Raw genomic sequence first — 21,741 nt, 5'->3', positions numbered from 1 at the left:
CAAGCTGTTTTTTCACTCATCACATCATTCTCTCTCAAACACTTCTTGAACGAATCCCTGTCCTTGCAGTGAAATACTGCCACCCAACGCGTCTGCTCCCTCAAATCTTTCAACACCAAGTTGAATTTTTGTGTCAACACCCAGATGCTGTGATTTGCGTGCCGATCAGAGAAGGCTAAATACGACAGCATGTCTCTCTTTTTAGTTATCTCTCTATTAGCGCTGCAGTTATTCAGGATGAACATTGCTTTTCCTTTAAATTGGTTGTGAAGCAATGTTAAATACTCTTGTAAATGTGTTCCCCGGTCGACTCTGTATACGTCCGGGTCCATCATCACCCAAGCTCTTTCCTTATACGTTTTATTCATGTACATAGTAGGACACAAGATAACAATTTTATCAAATACTTCCCTATAATATCCCTCCAACAAATCCAATACAAAAACAGTCTTACCACAACCAGTCTGTCCGCATATCATAGTGCAGTGCGGTGAGTGGGGTAAATGGGGAACACCCCCATACTTATTGTGGTGGGCAGCCGACTGCAGCTCAATAGATGGCTTGCATGAATCTCCCATTGTCTATATTAAGTTGCCATCCATTATTACATATAAATATAATTTTAATTTACCAGATGATTGAGACTTCTCCGTTATTGAGTGTTCGAGTGTCTTCGAGTGATATCATCCGTCGATCTCATATCCAACCACAACGTGTACTTTGTTGCTAAGTAATCCTCGATATTCATGGAGTATAGATCAAGTTCACTGACCACGTTGTTGACTACTGTGTTTGGTTTGATTGCCGGTAGCTTCTTTATTTCATCCCACTGCTGGCGTATTCTCATTCCATGGCTAAATAACTGATTGGGCACTCCCTCTACTGTCACTTCTACTTTGGAGATCATATTCCTCTATGGGTATGATTAAAATACCTTTCATCAATTGCGCCGGCACGTTGATGTTGATATTCCATACGGTGTCGCTCTTATCACGTACTATCATTCTGTGTCGCAGTATCCTATCGTACAGGAAGGTCATTTTCCCAGAGTACTGAGTTTGAATCTGACGGGCAAGATCTGGACTAGTCACACTGTTGAACTCTAATGTGATGTTGTCGATCTCATAACTACCCTCATCATCGTTTGGCGTACGAACAAATTTTCTGTAATCATTGACGGTGAGTTCGTATTCCAGCCTGTCGCTGGCACATTCCCGGTTAGCAACTCAAAGTCTAGCGGGATACAAAACCTGTTCCCATAAGCTTCAGCGACTGCTTTTTCACTATCAGGTATTTTGGATATCTCTTCTGATGTGTAGGCGTACCTGATACGTAACCTATTCGATTTTCTGCTGCTGATTCCCTTGTACGTATTCTCGTTTGCCGAAGTCAAAGTGATGTTAAACGCCAATTGTGCCGTCCCTGGCACAATGACGTCATTCTCACCCAAGTTTGGAAATGTAACCAACAGTACTTGATTCTGGTCTATCTTGCTTAAGATGTTCGTAATAGTAACCGACTGGCGCATGACTTTGACGCCTAGTGGCTCTCTTAATCTTCAAAAATGATTTAGTTTTCTACCATATGACATTATTATATATCAATATTTAATATAATATATTTTCAAAATTATGGAACGATATTCAGATGGATGATTTTAAGTGGGATGATTTTGGAGCTCCCGATGGTGATTACGTCGAAGATACCTCGTTCACTCGTTCACCACTGAGCAGCCAACTTTTGAAAACAACAGTAGACGATTATTACGAAGTGACAGAAACTATGTCGAGCCTCAGGGTCGAGACTATTCAAAGTATACCATAGATGATAAGGGAATTCTACGTCTTAAGAATAACCCGGAGGTTGACATCATGAACAAGTGCTCTAGAAAACCACTCGCCTTGTCAACTCTAGCCAGTTGCCATGGGTCTGATTTTATCCGTGAAAAACTAAACATGCAGGATTACGGGGGTGCAAAACCTAAGATACTTCCGAAAGTTGTTCAAGATCTGCAAACCTTACAATCTGAACTTGGGGGTGTGAGGGATACCCCCACTGGTGCTAAGTATCTGACAGCATCGAAAAACTGTTGAGTAAACACTGGGACAAACCATTGCCTTGGTTTAAATTTCCAATGAGGGAACTGTACGGCCTAGACGAAGCCTTGAAACACGTATGCGGACAACTCGCGAACAACATGGGGAAACTGAACAAACTTGATAAGCACATCACTCGTGAAAAAGCCAAACACGGTGAAACGGAAGATGATGACATGAAGCGTCGTATCATGGAACGAATTAGTAAATTAGAACATGAGAGACGCACGTGATTGGAATCCGCTTCCTCGAATCGTGAACAGCTTCAAACTCAGATCAGTCGCATTTGGGAAACCATCGATAGAGTACTGAACGAGGATACAACATTAGCCAAGAGGATTAGAATTTATTCCGTGAGCAAGGTATCACTATTGCCAACGTTCTGACAGCCTTAGGTTTCAATTATTGTAGTATCAGTGTTACCTCCCCACACCCCTTACCGAGTGGTGGTAACGTCAAAGACTGGATAAAAAAACATCTCAAATCGCTCGGGGAGACCCTGGCTAAACATAACTCGCAGGTAAGGCCATAAACTCGCTGGTAAGGCCGCAGAAGCTCTGCCCGGTATACTAGGAAGTATTGTATCGTGGTTGCTCACCACACTGGGCAAAACTGCCACGTGGCTTAGTCAAAATCTGTGGGTATTCATCATTGCCATGGCTGGGCTGGTGTACGTTACAGCTAAGGAATACCTCCGACAACTAACACTGTTTCACTATCTCTATGCTGCTGATTGGACGCCTGCACGGTGGGGGATAATGTGGGATACCCCTGGTTTCACCCTTGGCTCTGGTGGTGATGTCACTATACCTGTTTCACCAGTATGCATTGATGGTGGTACGTGGGAGACATTGATGTCAGTATTAACGCTCAATTTTTGATCGGCAGTGGCGATGATTATTTCATTGTTGTATCCCGTTATTTTATTGATTCTCAGACTCATATCACTCAGAGCCATGTGTAATCCCACACCGAACACGTAGCTGACTTTTGACCTGGCATATTGTAAAGTGTCCTGGTATCATTTTGTAGCACTAGGTAGATCTACTGGTGATGCAATAGCATCTTCAATATTAGCCATGAACTGTGCATCGTAAGCAGTTCCCTTACCTATGATGCTGGAGCGTGTCTGCTATTGTGCACCTAGAATAGCCCTCATGTACGTTCTAATCGAATCATTCAAACGAATAATTCCGGTGTGAGTGAATCCTTTCGATACATCCAGCATAGATTTTTTTCAATCATCTTCCAAACCACTGTTCCACTTTTAGGATGGTGAAAGCAACACCACCTTTCAAATTCATATGATCATCTCTCCATTACTCGACAGAGCAAAGTCCTGCCGAAGTAAATCTTGTTTCAGTAAATCATCACTGACCTCTTTTACCGATCTCACAACATCGCATGGAATACCCAAACCGTGATTTGGGCCGGGTAAACACCAATCCGTCTTCAGGTTAATACCGAATTATTACAAATCCTTTCATAAGCCCGTCTATCATATGGGTTGTTAGTTACATTCCACGCCTTATCCTGTGGAAGCGGGGCGCTGATCTCTTTGAGGATACGCCTGATCTGGTAGTATATGTGTAAAGTGAAAACAGATTTACTCAAGGCATCACGCCTAGTGTCTGTCAGCATCACGCCACATCCAGTCGTAGTGCACCATAAAGCGAAATTGAGTTGGTTCTGCCAAAACTGCATCGGGTTATTAAACCTCGTGTGGACAGATTTCACATCCGTGACCAAATGTCCTCGGGTTTATACATTTTATTATATATATAATCTATATTACAATATGTACATTACTCTTCCAGATATAACGAACGGTGAGACCGTTCAACTTATACATGCCACTGAACACTACAGCGTGTTCTCTCAGTGATGAAATTTTCAAACCCTTAGGAGCTGAACTTAAAATATATGACTCAAATGGAACAGTGGTGTTAGACATCAATGGACCAAACATACTGAGACTCAATCGACTGTTGGCTAAGATGCTGGGAATGTCAACAAGCTAAAAAGTTCCTAATTCTACCGTCACTGGTTTGAAATTACCAGATCTAATTCCATACCACAAGCTATGCGTTCATCTGGAAAAGCTTAGCACAATGGATAATACTCAAATTGAATGTCCTTCCATGTTGTTGAGGGCTGTCCTGGCTAAAACAGAAAAATACAAAGAGGGCCGCACCGAGTCATTTTCATCGCGTCAGTATAAAAAATTGACAAATGGTAATACTTCTGAATGAAAAATATCAATTTTAGATACAAAAAATAACACTGTAAATATAGGATAATTAAGAGTAACACTACATATACAAAATGGCTAGTAACCAAGGGCCAGGAATGTGAATAAAAAGAAGCGTTTATCAGACTTAGGTGATACTAGAGGGTTTGATGATGGAGGAACGAATGGTAAAATATACGCTTTTAAGCTTATGAATAGCATTTACAAACGAGTTGAAGTTCCAACCACCGGTGGATCTGATTCTTTTAACCTACATACAACAGGATCTGAAAACAACAAACGATACCATATATTTCAAGACAACGCTGGTGAATGGAGAATACACCCATCATTAGGTGGTAAATTGCTCGATTCAGAAGACTTTGGCAGACCAACAATCCTTCAACAAAACAAACCATACTATCTAATGGTTTGACAATAAGTGGATGATGTTACCAGCTCAAATCAAATGGCTTCTCAACATAACACTATTTTCACCATACGTTTCCATAGTAAAAACAAGACCACTACATAAACAAAGTTGTAAACAATGGAATCGTTAACGTGGCTTACGTTCCATGACAAAGACACAGTTTAATCATCACACCAATCTCGAATAGACCAGCCTTCATGCTGTCGTGTAAAACAGGAGAGAACCCGGTATTACAGTTGGTGTCTGAAATTGATGGTGTGGCTATCCTCCTAGAAAACCTAGTGGATGGTACCATGCTGGCAGTACAAGTCTTCCTAGGTGAACCACGGCAAAGCGATATTGAGATAGTTAAAGGAATCAAACTCCGGTGGGCTGAAAGACACAAGGACAGTATTTGTTCAATTACATGTGGGTGGGAGGCAACACACACACAAGTCTGCAAGGTGTCAGAGTGACAGTGGAAGACACTATGTCTCTAGCCAAGATTTTCCTGAATGAGCAAGTAAATTTTATTAGTATGAAGTGCATACATGAGGCATTACCAGAAAAACTTTTGGAAACTATTTTCTGAAGTATTATATAAACAATGGCATACAATGTAACACTTGGTGATCCAGGAGACACAGAGGATTTCAATTCACCTGGTGAGGAAGCCATCCCATACCTCCTATACTTTAAAGACAACGTATACCAATGAATATCACTTGCAGATTTTACAGAGCTTGAATGGTTAAGTAAAATAACACTAACCAACCCATACATGTTTTTTAATCAAAATGATTTAGTTTCCAAAACTACTAACAACGGTGTCCTTCACACGTATTTTAATCCCTTTAAAGAAAATACTCTATAAGTGTTACGAATACCAGGTCATACTGGCAACATTTAGCCCCAGTCAACTTAAATGCCAGTTTAACCATTCACAGTATATATGATTACCGTGATTATTTTTTGGATTCATATGGTATGAAACCACACACAACACTAATTATAGACGTATATCTAGCTGAGATTTCCGAGCCAAGAATACTTTCAGATGGTCTTAGAATAATTTGGTTTAAAAGGCATGAGAATAAACGTTGCCGAATCATAATAAAACAAGGTTATCAACCATCAATAAGCCTTGATGGGGTTCGTATTATGGATGAAAACACACCTATTAATATCTACCCATTTACCTGTATGATAATGTAAACCTTATAGACTTTAAACTATATTATAGACAAATAGAATGGGTCTGTACCCAGCCGTAGATGAAGATGGAAATATAAAGGGAAATGTAGATGGATTTCGACTTAAACAAATATGTGAAATAAAAAATCGACTAGAAAAAGAGCATGATATTCGGACATCACTACATAAAAAATACTGTAGGGCTTTAAACTACATAGATGGTGTTGATGCCACTCTAATGACAACTAGCATGGGATTAGGAGCAGTAGGAGTTGGTCTGTTGACAACAGTCGTAGCCACACTGGTGGTGTTAGGATTTGAAATAGCGACTATAGTGTCAGGAACAGCTGTGTCGGTGTTTAAATTTGTATCTCGCAAATTGAATCGTAAAGCAAAGAAACATGATGAAATTTGAATACTTGCTGTATCAAAGTTAAACTAAATAGAAGATCATGTTTAAACCGCTCTCAAAGACAATAAAATCTCAAAAGAGGAGTTTCGTTTGATCCTAGGCGAACTAGAGAAATACAACAAAATGAAGGAGGAGATTAGGTCAAAGGTTCATAAATCTTCTATAAGTGAGGACGAGAAAAAAATATATATAAAACAAGGGATACAACAAGACCAACAGGCATTTATTATGAAAACCAACGGCATAGTAGAAGATACACATTAAACTGTTTTGCTGAAATTAATATAGTGGGGGAGTCCTCCACACCCCCTCCTAGCCAACTTCAAGCCACTGCACCACCACCCTACATTAAAAACACAGTGTACACTGTGCTCAGTCAGACGCGCCGACCTTATCGATCATGTAAGTCCATATCACATTTAAACATTTATACTTTTAAGAGTATACCATGACGACCCACGTAAATGCTTTTATTACAACGATTGAGAATACGACTTTCCTGGATTTAATATACACAAGATAACCGAGAATCCCCATTATTTAAAGCTGTGTCATTTCTCACGCAAGCAGTTGAGGAAGAAATTGCAACAAAGTGCTCACCACAAAATGGAATTGAGATTTATAATCTACCTCTGTTTACACAAATTCAAACTACTCCGAAAAGTGGAGCTGTTTTAGAAAATCCAATCATCAGGTTGAAAATACAAGAGCTGCCCAATTCATCTCAATCTGCTGATTATGTGAGATTTTATGATGACAGTAAACCAGTCATCGTAAAGAATAGAATAGTTGGATATCACCCATTAATGGACAATAATAAAGAGACAGATCAGAATAACATTCATAGACTTCTGAGCAAAGGAACAAAATATTCGTGTGTAGTCGATGTGTGTTCTTTGTATATGGAGACGATGTTTAATTCACTAGGAGTGAAGTTACAAACCGCGATTGTAGAACAAAGTGAGGTGAAAGAAATTCTAGACAAATGTCAACCTTGGGTACAGGTAACAATGTGGCTGGGGTATAATGTTCCCACCGGTGTAGATTTTTCACCTGACTATGTCATTGTGCTCAGGCCACGTGACTATGTCTTTGTACTCTGCTGGCGTGAACTTTATCGACCGTCTACCGCCGTTGCCACAGAGCTATCATGTGATCACAGTGTTAATAACACAGTATAGACCCGTTACACCAAGATTATTGCTATTGGTCCTGAGTAGCTCAATCAGTTGAGGTGCGGGCCTATTGTGTGCAGTTGCACAGCTGTGCATTGTGAGTTCGTATCCCGCTGGGCCACAGTTTGACTTCCTTGCCCAATTTCGTGATGCAAGGAACAAGCGGTCCTTGTTTATCATTATGAGGCAAGGTATCACGATCATATCAGTTGGGTCACTGAAAAGGGCCTTTCTGAGCGGGGCACTCTCATGGCAAGAGGAGGCACTGACGCAGTCCCCCTTGGGAGAAACGAACTACATCCATCTTTCTTAAATTCTCCCTTGGGGGACTGTGGCTACAAAACGGAACCTCTTTTACACTTTTTTTATTCTTTCTAATCTTTCTCTTTCAGCTGGCATTCAGACATTTGCTCATACACCAACCCACAGCGGCTGGTCTGCCTGTGGGTTCCCCTCACACCACCCACTATAGAGATTGAAACACGGAAGTAGTAGAAGGGTTTGGTGTTCTAAATCACCCCCGCTTGAGTCATCGAAGTTAAAAAGGATTTTTTAGACACCAAAATCACTTTATGTGAAAGCAGATGTGTAGTGCCTGTTCTTACGGATTTGTGAAAAAGGGGTCTATGGCGATTATATGGCTTATACGGGAGTGATTTAGAAGCCCCATCCCTTCTGCTACTTGATCTGTTTGATGGGTATTTCAGAAAGATGGCGAGTCACAAGAAAGTAAGATTCTATATGGATAACAATTTCTTTTATTGTACTGATGTGTCGTTTCAGTATGGGTTCATATACCGTTGTCAAACAAAATCATATACACTAGAAGAAGTTGTTCTCCATTAGGAATGAATATATAAAGATGTTGGGTTTTGCAAATACATGTTCTCTGAATTTACGTTCAAGCCAATCAAAAATAAACTCAGTAGAGATGGTGAACTACTGCGTGGCTGGAAACTGTCATTCGTCCATGTACAAAGCAGGACTGACTAGAGTTTGCACCAGCTTCCATCCGATCCAGTCATCCGTGAAAAATGGATGTAGTTTGTTTGAAAGGCATACAAACATGTCATGTGCACAAGTATCACACCTGCCTAATTACATAATGCTGCAGTGACAGCACACGGGTGCACAAGTCATAAATCAATTTACTTTGTTTATGGCGTATAGCCTGATAGGTGTTAAGTTCAAATTGCATGTTGTCAATGATTTTAGGGAATCGTTTGAACTCAGACTTCATTGTGTTGTTTTCAACTTTATAGGTTGAATTGGCACTTTTGATTATTTGTTTCGGTAAGTACATACCAAAAGGTATCAGAATCTGCAAAGTTGTGTTTTACGTTGCACGTACCTTTAAGATTGCGATCTTAGGCTTCGGCTACAATCGCCATCCACTTGCACAAAGCAATTGTAAGCTAAGATCATTGTAAGATTGTCGGAACCAATTGTATTGAAAATTAGCACCAGTGAGAGGGGTGATTTTGAACCTGATCGAATCTAGACAATTACACCAGCACAGGATATCATGATGTATGAAGGAGCAGGTTTCTACTGTGCAGAGACATTGTGACTCTTCAAACAGACATCACAGAGGTGAGGTTTGATAGTTAACCCCCTGGATGCCGAGTTTTTTTTCAGGCGCACATTTTCGTAAGGTTTGAAAAGTGAACGTTGTGCGAGATTTGCGGTCACATGGTCCTGGATCTGCGTACGGCTATAAAATTACACACAAATGTAGAATATTTAATTTCCTATCTGTTGGTATAAATATAATTGCGGCTACCTCAGGGGTTTGAGAAATAGATACTGCTAAATGTTGTACAAAACTTTTGTGTGTGTTCAAAAACAGTAAATTTCTCAGTTTTTTATCGTGCACCAATGAAAGCACCCTGCTACGGTTTCTTTAATTTGGCATCTTTACGGAAAGTGTGAGCGAAGAAAATACAGCTTGATATCTGAACGACATAAGTGTATATGAAATGGATGTATGTGCTAATGCATAACGTCATGCTCACAAAATCAAAAATGACCCGCAATAAATGTCAAAAATCGATTTTCTACTATGACGTCAAACGTCGAAAGAGAGGTCATGCACGTATAAAGATAAAGGGGCATAACTCAGCTATGGTTTACATTAGGTCAGTGTAACTCCGATCACATGGAGAGAATTTACTGTGGATATGGACAGCATATTTTCGTGATGTTTTGTTCACAGTGAACCAAACTATTCCAATACAAATTTCCCCAATGTGAGAGGATACCTTTCGGTAGTTTCACAATTTGTAAGAAAAGATGCAAGTGTACTACATCAAAAAGCAGGCAATAGCGATTTGGATGTCCCTATCCGATACATATTTTAGTTCTTAGATTCCCATATTCTCCTGTTTGTGCATATATATTTTCATTAATTTTCCATCATTATTAACGGAGTAACAGCCACATTTTCAAACGTAATGAAATAACTGAAAATAATGTGACATTTTAGTTGACGTCATGGCATGTTTGGTGCATTTTGTGACGTCGGAAAAAGACTACTCTGGTTGCTGATTAGTATATATCTAACCTAATTTCCACTCAATGTGTAAAAGATCTGGGCTTCTGCGTCAGAATTCAACACTTTTTAGCCAAATATAAAATGAATGATTTTATCACTGAAATAGTGTCCTGAATATATCAACAATTACACGGTTTTACTACATATCTTATTGTGAGCAACACACGCACCTGCCTAGCATCAATTTAGCGTAAATGAAAATTTCACAACACCTGAATATTCATTGAGTATTCATTTAGGAAAAAGACTTTTCTTCTCATGATTATGAAATCAATTCCCTTCATAAGTATGCAATGAAAGGTACAAAGAGATCGCTTTTTCAGTAAAGAAGTAATAGAAAATGGACGTAAGGCTTGTCCAAATTAAGACTTGACCTGATTTATACATTTTTAACAATTTTCGTATAAATATTGTTTCAGTTAGCCATTCTGCCATCAGATATATTTTAATCGAATTTGAATTGACTTTATTATCAAAAAAAAATGATAATGAATCATGAAATTTTTTTGACAAACTCGCACCTGGTCAATTAATATTCATAATAGTTTTGTCTATCAAAACGACAAAAACCAATACAATGAACAAGACAATTCCTGTAAATAGCAGTATGTGTGCCCCTACATTTGATAAAATGTACAAATCATTTTCATTAATATTATCCATTTTACTTATGAGTTGGAATTAAATCGCTGTTTATTAACCTGTTCATATGAAACTGCAATATTTGTCCCAACGTATTGAATATTGCACATCACGGGAACTAAAGCACATGTTGCAGTAATGGCTACGTGTGATCTTCCAACGCTTGTGTAGAGACTTAAAATGTGGTATAATACACTTACTGAGTCAATTTCCCATGTAAATATTATTCAAACAATCAAAAGCTTTCAAAGAATAAAAACGGATACCTTATATCCACGCATGATGTGGTGTTGAATATGGATATATGTAGATACTGAAATCAATTTCATGACAAAATATCTGAACGATGCGCAAAATATACATCACAATACTAAAAGTGCAATCGAAATGGTATGGGCATTGTGTTTACTCTTGTTCAACCGACCTTCACCTGAAAGAAATTGCCTAATATGTGCAACAATGTTGACGTGTGACATCACTACCGATGACCGATTTCTTTCAAAATGGCGGCTTCGCTGAGAAGGGTACACAGGATTTTACGACGACTTTTTGCTTGATTCAGGGATCTTTTGTACATAAATGTGAGATGTAAGTAATCAGAATTATTCTGACTATCTGTGTATTGTTATATGTTCTTATGGTTTACATTGTAAATGACGGAAGAAGCCAGAAATGCCGGTAAGTACCGTTGTCGTTCTGCGTGATTTTGCGTCAGCCATGGCGTCACGCTGCACTAAACGTTTGACAGTTTCTTATGAATTACCAAATTATTTCATTGTATCTATTTTCAATTTGCTATTTTTTGCCACGATACTCTTCCCCTGAATATACTAAGCGTATTGAGCCATTGTAAGCAATGATTAGAGGGCTGGATGTTGGAAAATTTCCGAAAATGCTACGCAGTGTAAAATTGGTATTTTTCTTTGTTTACATTTCAGTCAAGCGCTGTCTTTCGAGCACAGCGTTCGTTTTCATACAAAGTATATTTCATTTCGTTTTGTCTAGACAGTTGGTATTGGTGACAAAGACCATTTGTAATTTGATTCTAAGATGCTTGGGGAATTCAATGATGCATTTGTCACAGCTAACTATGAAGTATACATAATGTAATAGGCTTCTCAATACCGGCCTTCTCGAAACGTGATTTTGTAAACACTATCCAATATGGCGGAAAGCGCACTTCGGCGTTCGTGTAAGTGTATTTTCGAAAACATCCCAACCGAATCTGGGTACATCGGTGACGTTTCAGAGTTATCATTCCTGGTTACATGAAAACTCGATATCAGTGATCATTAATATGCTATTTTCGAAATTCATTACTCCCAGTAATTATCCGATTTTCACATTTCAAAACATACTGCAAATAACGCTGTGAATCTCAATTTGTACAGTTCGAAAAATGGCGACATTTATGATGAAGCCTATTTTGAAAGGCGATTTTAAGCACTTTAGCTTGGTCTGAGATAATAGTGGATGGTATCAAGAAACTGGGAATTTTCCGCAGAATTCAAAACTGTGAAGTATTTATATATGCGTGGTATACTTAGAATTTTATCATGTTTATTGGACTTCCAAGTGAGGTATGTAGAGGAAGGACATATATGTCCCTGTGGCATCCAGGGGGTTAAGGCTCAACATCTTTCCGTCATATTTGCCAAGAAGACCAGACTCAAAAGGGAGTTCTCACATTGAAGATACAACAATGTAGTGAGACTTGTCTGGGATATGATGCTTTATATAAATTGTTCAGAAATGTAGCTCTCAAGACATGGAGTCTTAGACATGATAAGGGGGACTCACTTCAATTCCCCACATGGGTACAGTGTGTGAGGGTTATATCTGGTGTCCACACCATGATATTGCTAAAAGCAGCACAAAATCATACTCGCTCTTGCTCACTCATCATGACGAAAGCAGTTTAGAAGGATCTAACGAGACAAAAAAAAAAAAACAGAAAGAAGAGACTAATTGTGTCAACCTCTGACAAAGAAAATATGGTGAAGGAACAGCCTTTCAAGTCACCAACTGACTGAGTCAGCATAGTTGGCTATGACAAACTCTATTACTTCCTGTTAAGGAGGTTGGATACAAAATATCAAAATGTGAAGAAATGGCTAAATTTGGTATTACCCTGTAGAACAAGAGTCATCAGAAGATGACATATCCCCCCCAACAAATCATCTGACAGTTACTTAATGTCTTTTTAGAAATGAAGCCTATCCTTCCATTTTAATACGAAGTCCAAATTGTTTCAGTGGAAACCAGAAAAAATGAATATGCCAAAACTTTATAAAAAGCAAAAGGCATGACTTTGTAGTCTGCCTCAAATATCTGCCAACTTTTGCAGAAAAATATTGAATGGTTTTTGAGTTCTGCCCCGAAAACGAAGAGCATCCCTCCATTTTGAGATAGGTCCGAAACGTTACCATAGAACCCAAGACAAAACATAAATCACAAAAACCTGTAAATAGCAAAAGGCACCACTTTAGGTTCTGATTGATCTATCTACCAAGTTTTGCAGAAAAATATTGAATGGTTTTTGAGTTGTGCTCCGGAAACGAAGCTCATCCCTCCATTTTGAGACTAAGTCTGAAACATTTCCATGGAAACCAAGAAAATAAGAAATCCCCCAAACTTTAAATAGCAAAAGGCACCACTTTAGGTTCCGATTGATACATATACCAGGTTTTGCAGAAAAATATTGAATGGTTTTTGAGTTGTGCTCCGGAAACGAAGCTCATCCCTCCATTTTGAGACTAAGTCAGAATCGTTTCCATGGAAACCCAGAATATTATAAATCATAAAAATCTGTAAATAGCAAAAGGCACCACTCTGGGGTCTGCCAAATATATCTACCAAGTTTTGCTGACAGACATTAGGAACATTTTGAGATGTGCTCCAGAAACAAAACATACCTCTCACTTTTGAGACAAAGTCTGAATCATTTCCATGGAAAGTGAGAAAATATTACTTTAGGTTCTGATTGATATATCTACCAAGTTTTACAGAAAAATATTAAACGGTTTTTGAGTTGTGCTCCAAAAACGAAGCCCATCCCTCCATTTTGAGACAAAGTCTGAAACATTTCCATGAAAACTGAGAAAATAATAAATCACAAAAACCTATAAGTAGCAAAAGGCACCACTTCAGGTTCTGATTGATATATCTACCAAGTTTTGCAGAAAAATATTGAACAGTTTTTGAGTTGTGCTCCAGAAACGAAAGACACCACTCACTTTTGAGACTATGTCCAAAACGTTTCCATGGAAACTGAGAAAATAATAAATCACAAAAACCTGCAAATAGCAAAAGGCACCACTTCAGGTTCTGATTGATATATCTACTAAAACTGTGTAAATAGCAAAAGGCACAACTATAGGTTGAGATTATTATATCAGTTTGAACAGTTTCTGAGTTACATGCCAAGGGGATAAAAATGTGTCCGTAATCTAATTAAGTCACCACTGCATTTGCTTGACAAGTGTCTCCCCGTTGTGGAACTGTCTGCAAAAAGTAATTTGTGAATGAAACTTTTCTTAAAAGTACATTGTTTACTGTTTATTTCTTTTCCCCCACTCCCCTGGCATGTTAGGCTGGGGGACTTAGTTGATGTCTCGTCTGTCTTTCTGTAATCATTTTGTTTTCAGAGCAGATCTTGGAGGTCCAACTTAGCCATATAAAAAACAGATTCAAGTGAGTGAGTGAGTGAGTTTAGTTTTACGCCGCACTCAGCAATATTCCAGCTATATGGCGACAGTCTGTAAATAATCAAGTCTGGACCAGACAATCCAGTGATCAACAACATGAGCATCGATCTGCGCAATTGGAAACCGATGACATGTGTCAACCAAGTCAGCGAACCTGACCATCCGATCCCGTTAGTCGCTTCTTACGACAAAAATAGTCACCTTTTACGGCAAGCATGGGTTGCTAAAGGCCTATTCTACCCCGTGACCTTCACGGGTCCAGATTCAAGAATCTGCATATTTACAAGTGCAGTTGCATAGACATTTCAGAAAAATACTCAGTGAATCATTTTTTGGTACAAGTATAACATCTAGGTTTAATTTTATTTAGAAGTCAGATTGCTCTTTAGTGTAGTTGTCCTAGATGTGACAGCAGTAGTCAAATACAGGGAATATGTACTGTTTATGCATAATTTCAAGAGTTGTGCCATAAAGGCAGTACAGTGAAAAACGCCTAAGTAAAAACCACTTAACTAAACATATCGGATAAGTAAACACTATTCTTTGGTCCCGTCAAACATATTCATTAATCATCACTATTTGAGTCCTGTTAACTAAAATTGGATAAGTAAACAATACCGCTTAAGTAAACGTTTTTGCATGGTCCCTGGAAGTAAATTACAGACCAAACGAGATCTGATAACTAAATTAGCGATCACCACATAATTCAACATGAGGGACATGTGTCAGTCACCAGGTAAATAAACATCCCACTTACAGCTTGCTCTGGCATAAGCAGTTTACATTACACTGATAACTGGAGGCCAGCCCTGATGAGTTGTTCATTGTTATATGTAGCTTGGGAGTATCAGTGAGTAGACCGGTGCAATAAAACATGTTATATATATTACTTACAAATCTCGTCCGTTACTCTGCCATTTGCAGATATTGATAAGTTTGGATAAGTAACAAAACTGAGAAGTAAACAATTTGACGAGTCCCTTGAAAGTTTACTTATCAGATTTCCACTGTATTTGTTTTTCTGTAAGCAATTTATCATTTGGCTTACATTTTCTGCGATATCTGTAATATATTTGCTCTAAGTGCAATCACTCTGCACGTTTTTATGGACATGTTTAATATGTGGAAGACATTTCCCTCTCAGATCTTTATATTTATCAAACTAATAATACACAAAATTCATCTCCAGCAAAACCCAATTTACAGTTTGCCCATTTAATTATATCAACATATTCTTGTTTATGCCTTCTGGAAATGTTGACAAGAAAATTGTGTAGAGTATTTCTCCCCTTCAGTTCTAAGATAAAACAGGACACCTCACTAAGTTGAATTAAGAATGGACAGGAACTTTCAACTCTCAATCCTTTCATGGGCATTCTTAGAAGCTGAACTGATGAAGTATTATGTCAATATTATGTATATTACGGACATAGATACCACCGAATAGATTCCAGGTCACCTTCACAGAGTAAAAACAATATAAGTTATCACATCGTGTTTTAGGAAATACACGGTTTTATCAGTCCCGAGTAAAGTTCGGAGGCAAGGGGAATATATCCTTACGAGGGACTGATAAAACCTGATTTCCCAAGACACGATGTGATAACGCATTTATCTAGCTGAATGTTTTCACTTAATCAAAACAACACAACATCGAATTGACTTGCTGCCATGTTGACACCAGCTGATTGTTTGACCTCAATGCACCGCACATTACTAAAGGCTTGTCAATGCACGCTTTTCTCACTTCGCGTCGTCACCGAGGCGTAGTGGGGTGATATGACTTTCGTAGCGGGAGTACACCACTTTTATACTCCCGCTCGCGGATCATGAGGGATGTACATGGTATTTTCTCAGCTTCACGTGGACCAATCAAAACTCAACATTCTTACGAGGCTAGATAAAGTTGTATATCCATAATATTGTCATTATTCTTCTTGAACCTTTAAGTAACTGTGTGTGTATATGATCTGACAAATATAACATAGTTTTTATTCATGTGTTGATGACATGTGATTAAACATGTAACATAACAATGTATATAGATCTGATATTATTGACATGTGATTAATACAGGTTAATTTTTAGTGTAATAGAAACAAGACAACAAAGACATTAAATATTTTTCAATATCAATAAATAAAGTCATTTTAAATTTCTGTGTACCTCTTTTTACCTCAACTAATTGTATGATGTCCTCCAATATTAGTAATTTTGTTAACCAATAATGAGCAATCAATCAACACAATGATGGTTAACTCTTTGAAGGGAGGATGTTGTTTTCACACTCGCACTTTACAACAGGGTGTAGTAAGTTGAGATTAGTACATCTAGAGACACTGCCTTTTGACAAATCCTTTGCAGAAGATAAACGTAATTAATTAATCAGAGTGTTATTGGTTAATCCTTTGATCGATGTTTGTTTTTGTAACTCATCTGATAAACCCTCCCGCATCACTTACATGCACATATTACATTGCATACAATACATCACCAGATAGGAGAAATGCCAAATGGGAACCTTTGTTGAGTAACCTGAGTGGTGTTGCCACTAATTATACCTCTTATAAATTCATTAACTGAACATCAACAGAATGATGACAAATAACACATGTAGGTTTACACCATCAAATGCGAGTTACAGATGTAACCTATGTGTCGCATGCAGCCTGAAAACACTTGTGGGCCGAAACTGTTTTGAGGATACGAACAGAACTTCGTTACATAAGGAATACATACAGGCATTTGCTGTGTACTTGGGTAAACAGGTGTAATCAGTCTTTTTTCACGTAAGAAAATTTTCAGATTTCTCTACCAATGGCAAAGTCATTGTTTTTAGTTTACGAATTCAATAAATCAACTGTGTGTTTTTATTATCATAGATAATAAACCAGGGTAGCTACCATAGCTACCAAAATTTACATATGATATTTGCTATCACAGCTGGGCCAACACTCAAAACTAACTAAATATAAAGCTTTTCAATCTTTCAGACTGAAACAAATGGCTTGCTATGTGTCTGTAGACATCATATTTTCACATAACATGATTAAATATCGAGGTGAAAAAACACAGAAATAGGAACAAATTGGATCAGTCACTATACCATCCAAGCATAAAAAAAACAAAACTGCTCCGCTGGGATAATTCGTTACAATCAGACAAGGAATACCATGGATATTTTTAAATAATGGCATATGATGGACATCCGGCCTCCTGACTGTTTATGTCAAGAAATTTTGCTGATGTGGACTGGAGCCTAGTCCCTTTGTCCATCACGGTCGAGGGAACAGGCACTGACCAATTTGCAGTTTGGTTTCGTAACTAGACCGTTCTCAAGAAACATTATTTGTTCTGCATCAGTGCCCCTTTAAACATAACATCAATCATCAATTTAACCATGCATTCATATTAGTGTCAGTTCAGGTGAACTGTGTTCACCAGCTCTGCCTAGTTGTAGGACAGTATACTCAGGGGTACTAGTAACTAAAAAGTGCATCACCTGTTGTTTACAAGACTACCATGGTCCAGTGACCTGGAACCTTTAAACAATACCTGCTGGCAAACTGGGGACTCCCGCAGCCAATGAAAAAGGTCCATTACACTTGAATGCACAGCCACCGGCTTTAACTGGGTTCGGTGTCACGGCTGCTTCGTTTCAAGGGAGGTAAACATACTGCACTTTTGATTTGCGATTATACGCTCATTATTTTGGTTAATGCATTTTATATATCATGAATAAGTGATAACTGTGTTTTAATTATGTTTGATTTTTTGGTTGCATGAGACCTTTAAGGACTGTTGATTGTTACTATACCTTCAAAAACTTACAAACACCAGAAACAGCATGCCCATATCTGTATAGTCATCATGTGTTTGATGCTAATATATGTAGTGGTAATACACATACCTGATGAGAACTGCAGTTGTACCTTGGTGGTGATTGGGTCATATGATATGACCTCAGCTTCCTGAACACAAAAAAATAACAACTGAAATTTATGCAGTACTTTGGTTTAAAAACCTGTAATAAGAATGGTGGAAGTAATTAAATAACAATCAGATGATCATGTTAACCCTGTTTATGTTTTTTCTATAGCATAGATGATCATGACGCATGTACCCATCAATAGACCAATCCAGTCCGGGTCGATAAGCCCCGCCCACTTCGTTTCTTGACGTTACGGGGACAACCTCTGACTAATAACTATGGCGTCAATGCCGTCAAAACGTAAGAACGGAGCTGATGACTTCTGCTTGTGGTACTTTGGTATCGTTTGTGAATGATATTTAAAGCGGAAAGTTACACATGTTTTATTTTTAATATATCATAGCTGACAGACTGTAATTAGCGAGTGAAAATGAGTTACATGCTCGATGAAAATTCGTCTCGGACAGTGGCTGCGTGTAGGAAGCGTATTTTCTTTCAAAATGATTAATCTATCTGGCAATTCATGTCCGTCTGAGATACTATCAGGGAAGTGAAACTGAAGTATGATGTTCAGGTTTTTATCCCTCTAAATTCCCATCGATATTTTATAATAACTGTGAACACTGCCACATGTTAAAGTTGCAGATCGTTTTGGTATCTAGAAATAGACTGTCAACACTGCACAAGGAGCCTTCAGTTCGATCTTTTATCCGATGTTCAAATTTAGTTCAATCATTTATGTGAAATCATGGGTCGATACCTTTGATTAACAAAGCAGAAAAATATTTACATACTAGTAGATGTATCTGGACATAGATCTACCCAGAAGCAAATATTCAGCAGCTAATCTTAGCAAATTTCAATCTTCATATTACTACACCATCCTAAAATGACACTTAATATATAGAAATATATTCTTTTAATCATCCTCTTCAATTTATTTTTCTGTGTGTACTTTGTTGCGGAATTCTAATTTACAAACTTCCACAATACTGGACTTCATGAACTGCCAGTGTTTATGTTCAGGTATATAACACTACCATAACACAAAGAAGATCCAAGATACACTCTGCACCTGTACACTTGCCCATCTTCCAGAAACAGTATAATCTCTGAACAGAGGATCCACAGTTACCAAAACAAATAACCAGGTTTCTTCAGAGATAATTACTAACGTACATAAGGTGCAAAGAATATCTCCAAGTTTCAAAGGGTTGTGTCAATAAAATTACATTTAGTGAGTGAGTGAGTGAGTGAGTTTAGTTTTACGAAGCACTTAGCAATATTCCAGCTATATGGCGGCGGTCTGAAAATAATCTAGTCTGAACCAGACAATCCAGTGATCAACAATATGAGCATCGATCTGCGCAATTGGGAACCAATGATATGTGTCAACAAAGTCAGCGAGCCGGACCAACCGATCCTGTTAGTCGCCTCTTACAACAAGCTGAGTCGCCATTTATGGCAAGCATGGGTTGCTGAAGGCCTATTCTACCCCTGGACCTTCACGGGTCAATTACAATTAGATTTAGACATCATTGCTTCTTAAACAATGATTCTAGAAATCTTTGTTTTCTTATATCTGAGACCATATCTATTTCCTTTTCTGGAATACTTAGAAATGTTACCAAAAACATATTCAAGTTGTTTCAAAATGTGGTAAAAGTCATAACATAACTTTAGGAAAATATCCTAAAGCATTCGCACTCTGCAAACCCGTGTGCAATTTAATATCAAGCTAATTTTCCAAATAACCATGCATCAAACAAACCTTGAACAATTTTTCCATCTTAATAAACAACACTTTGGCTCAGTGATGAAACACTGGTAACCTCCTCAAAAGACGGTGATTTCTAAGTAGCATTACATCAAATCTGGGCTAAATGTATGTTTCAATATTCATTCCAGTTACATGAATAGTCAACTGAGATTTTGTAAGTTATTCTGTTCCAAGACTGAATAATGCCAGACCAGGGTGTGGCCAAAACGTAGCATTTGCTAAGTTAGTGCCAAGCTATTGTTCAGCCATGACATGTCTATAGTGTTGTCTAATTAAGCCTGGTTCTGCTTTCAAACCACATGAATCTAATATGTCAGTCAGTTAGGAATTATTGTTTATAATTGGTTATATTATTATTTATTTTACTACCTTTCTACGTACATTTACTAAAGGATGTAAGATCCTTAAAAGATATCTTGCTATCAATTTTAATGACTGTATTATTCCTAAAGTGTACCAATGTACCTCTCCTGCATGAACAAATTTATGTTGTAATAAAAATTAAAGACAAACAATATTCTCTTAGTTAAGAAATACAATTTTATTTAATTCCCTCCAATATTCCAGAAAGTCACTATTCTTCTGGCATAGTTTTTGTCTCGATCCACATCTCCTTTTGGAAATTCCGAAATATTTAAGGCATGGTTTTATAGACACCCAATGCTTTTCATATTTTGGATATTGCGTGATAGGCATCTGCTTACACTGTCCCTTTGAATTAAAAATATTACTCCTCAAATATTTTGAGCTACTGACGGATAGTGTACTGCACAGTAGCCCTTCAGATTGTGCTTTTGAAACTTGACAACATCATAAAATGTGTGACAAATTTAAGAATATGTAAGATCGAAGGCAACCACATACATGACATTGTTCTTTGATGTAACAAATTGTGCCATTTTGGTCTTCCTTACCGAAATCAGATCACTGTCAGATTTGTTTACATTGTGTCATGGCCTTCTCGCCTGTCTCGTTTCAGCTTTATGGTCTACCAAATCAATGCCCAGTATTGACTAAAACGTTATGCAAAAACAATTTTGTAGTTACAAAATTTATCCATGTTCATAACAGTTGCGAAGCCTAAAACTGCTAGTTGTTGTCATCCAAATGGTAATGGTTTTGCAAACGTGCGGAAGTGCGGAAATTCATGCAAATTCTCAACTTCGAGCAGACGTAGGTTTCGAGAACTATGGTGCTGACAAATAACTGATCGTGAGCCCTATCGCATTCCTTGATCGACCTAAATTTTGTTTGTCTTCACCCAAATGGTTTTGTTGAAGGTACTCATTAAATTGCAGCAATGTATAACAGATATTGCGAGTGTGAATGGCATAATTCGAACCACGTGGCTTCGCAGGCTTTGTTTGACCCCGGAAATAAGTCTGACAAATCCACAATGCACACCCGGCCTGCTCATTGGCCGAAATCGATGTATGCGCCAGCTTTGATTGACAGACTGGATCGGTCTATTGATAAATATATCATTTTACAGCAGTAGTTAATATATATTGTGAGGCAAGACGTTCATGCATAACATGCACTCATGGTGGATCTGCATATGCCTATAAAATTACACAAAAATGTAGAATATTAAATTTCCTATCCCCT

At 38.0% G+C, this 21,741-nt stretch overlaps 1 protein-coding gene across 2 annotated transcripts in view; it reads right to left on the bottom strand.

Moving 5' to 3' along the window:
* LOC137283501 (uncharacterized) overlaps window positions 1-21,741 on the bottom strand; it is a 123,027-nt gene that overhangs the window by 37,812 nt on the left and 63,474 nt on the right. For both annotated transcript variants that reach the window (XM_067815035.1, XM_067815034.1), the window contains exon 5: window positions 18,333-18,393. In XM_067815035.1, the coding sequence (XP_067671136.1) occupies window positions 18,333-18,393 (61 nt within the window). The remainder of the gene's footprint in view (window positions 1-18,332; window positions 18,394-21,741) is intronic.

This window comes from Haliotis asinina, chromosome 5, assembly GCF_037392515.1.
Source record: "Haliotis asinina isolate JCU_RB_2024 chromosome 5, JCU_Hal_asi_v2, whole genome shotgun sequence".
NCBI classification, from domain to species: Eukaryota; Metazoa; Mollusca; class Gastropoda; order Lepetellida; family Haliotidae; genus Haliotis; species Haliotis asinina.
The sequence above is the reverse complement of the archived record's forward strand: the minus strand, read 5'-3'. Positions and strand labels throughout refer to the sequence as shown.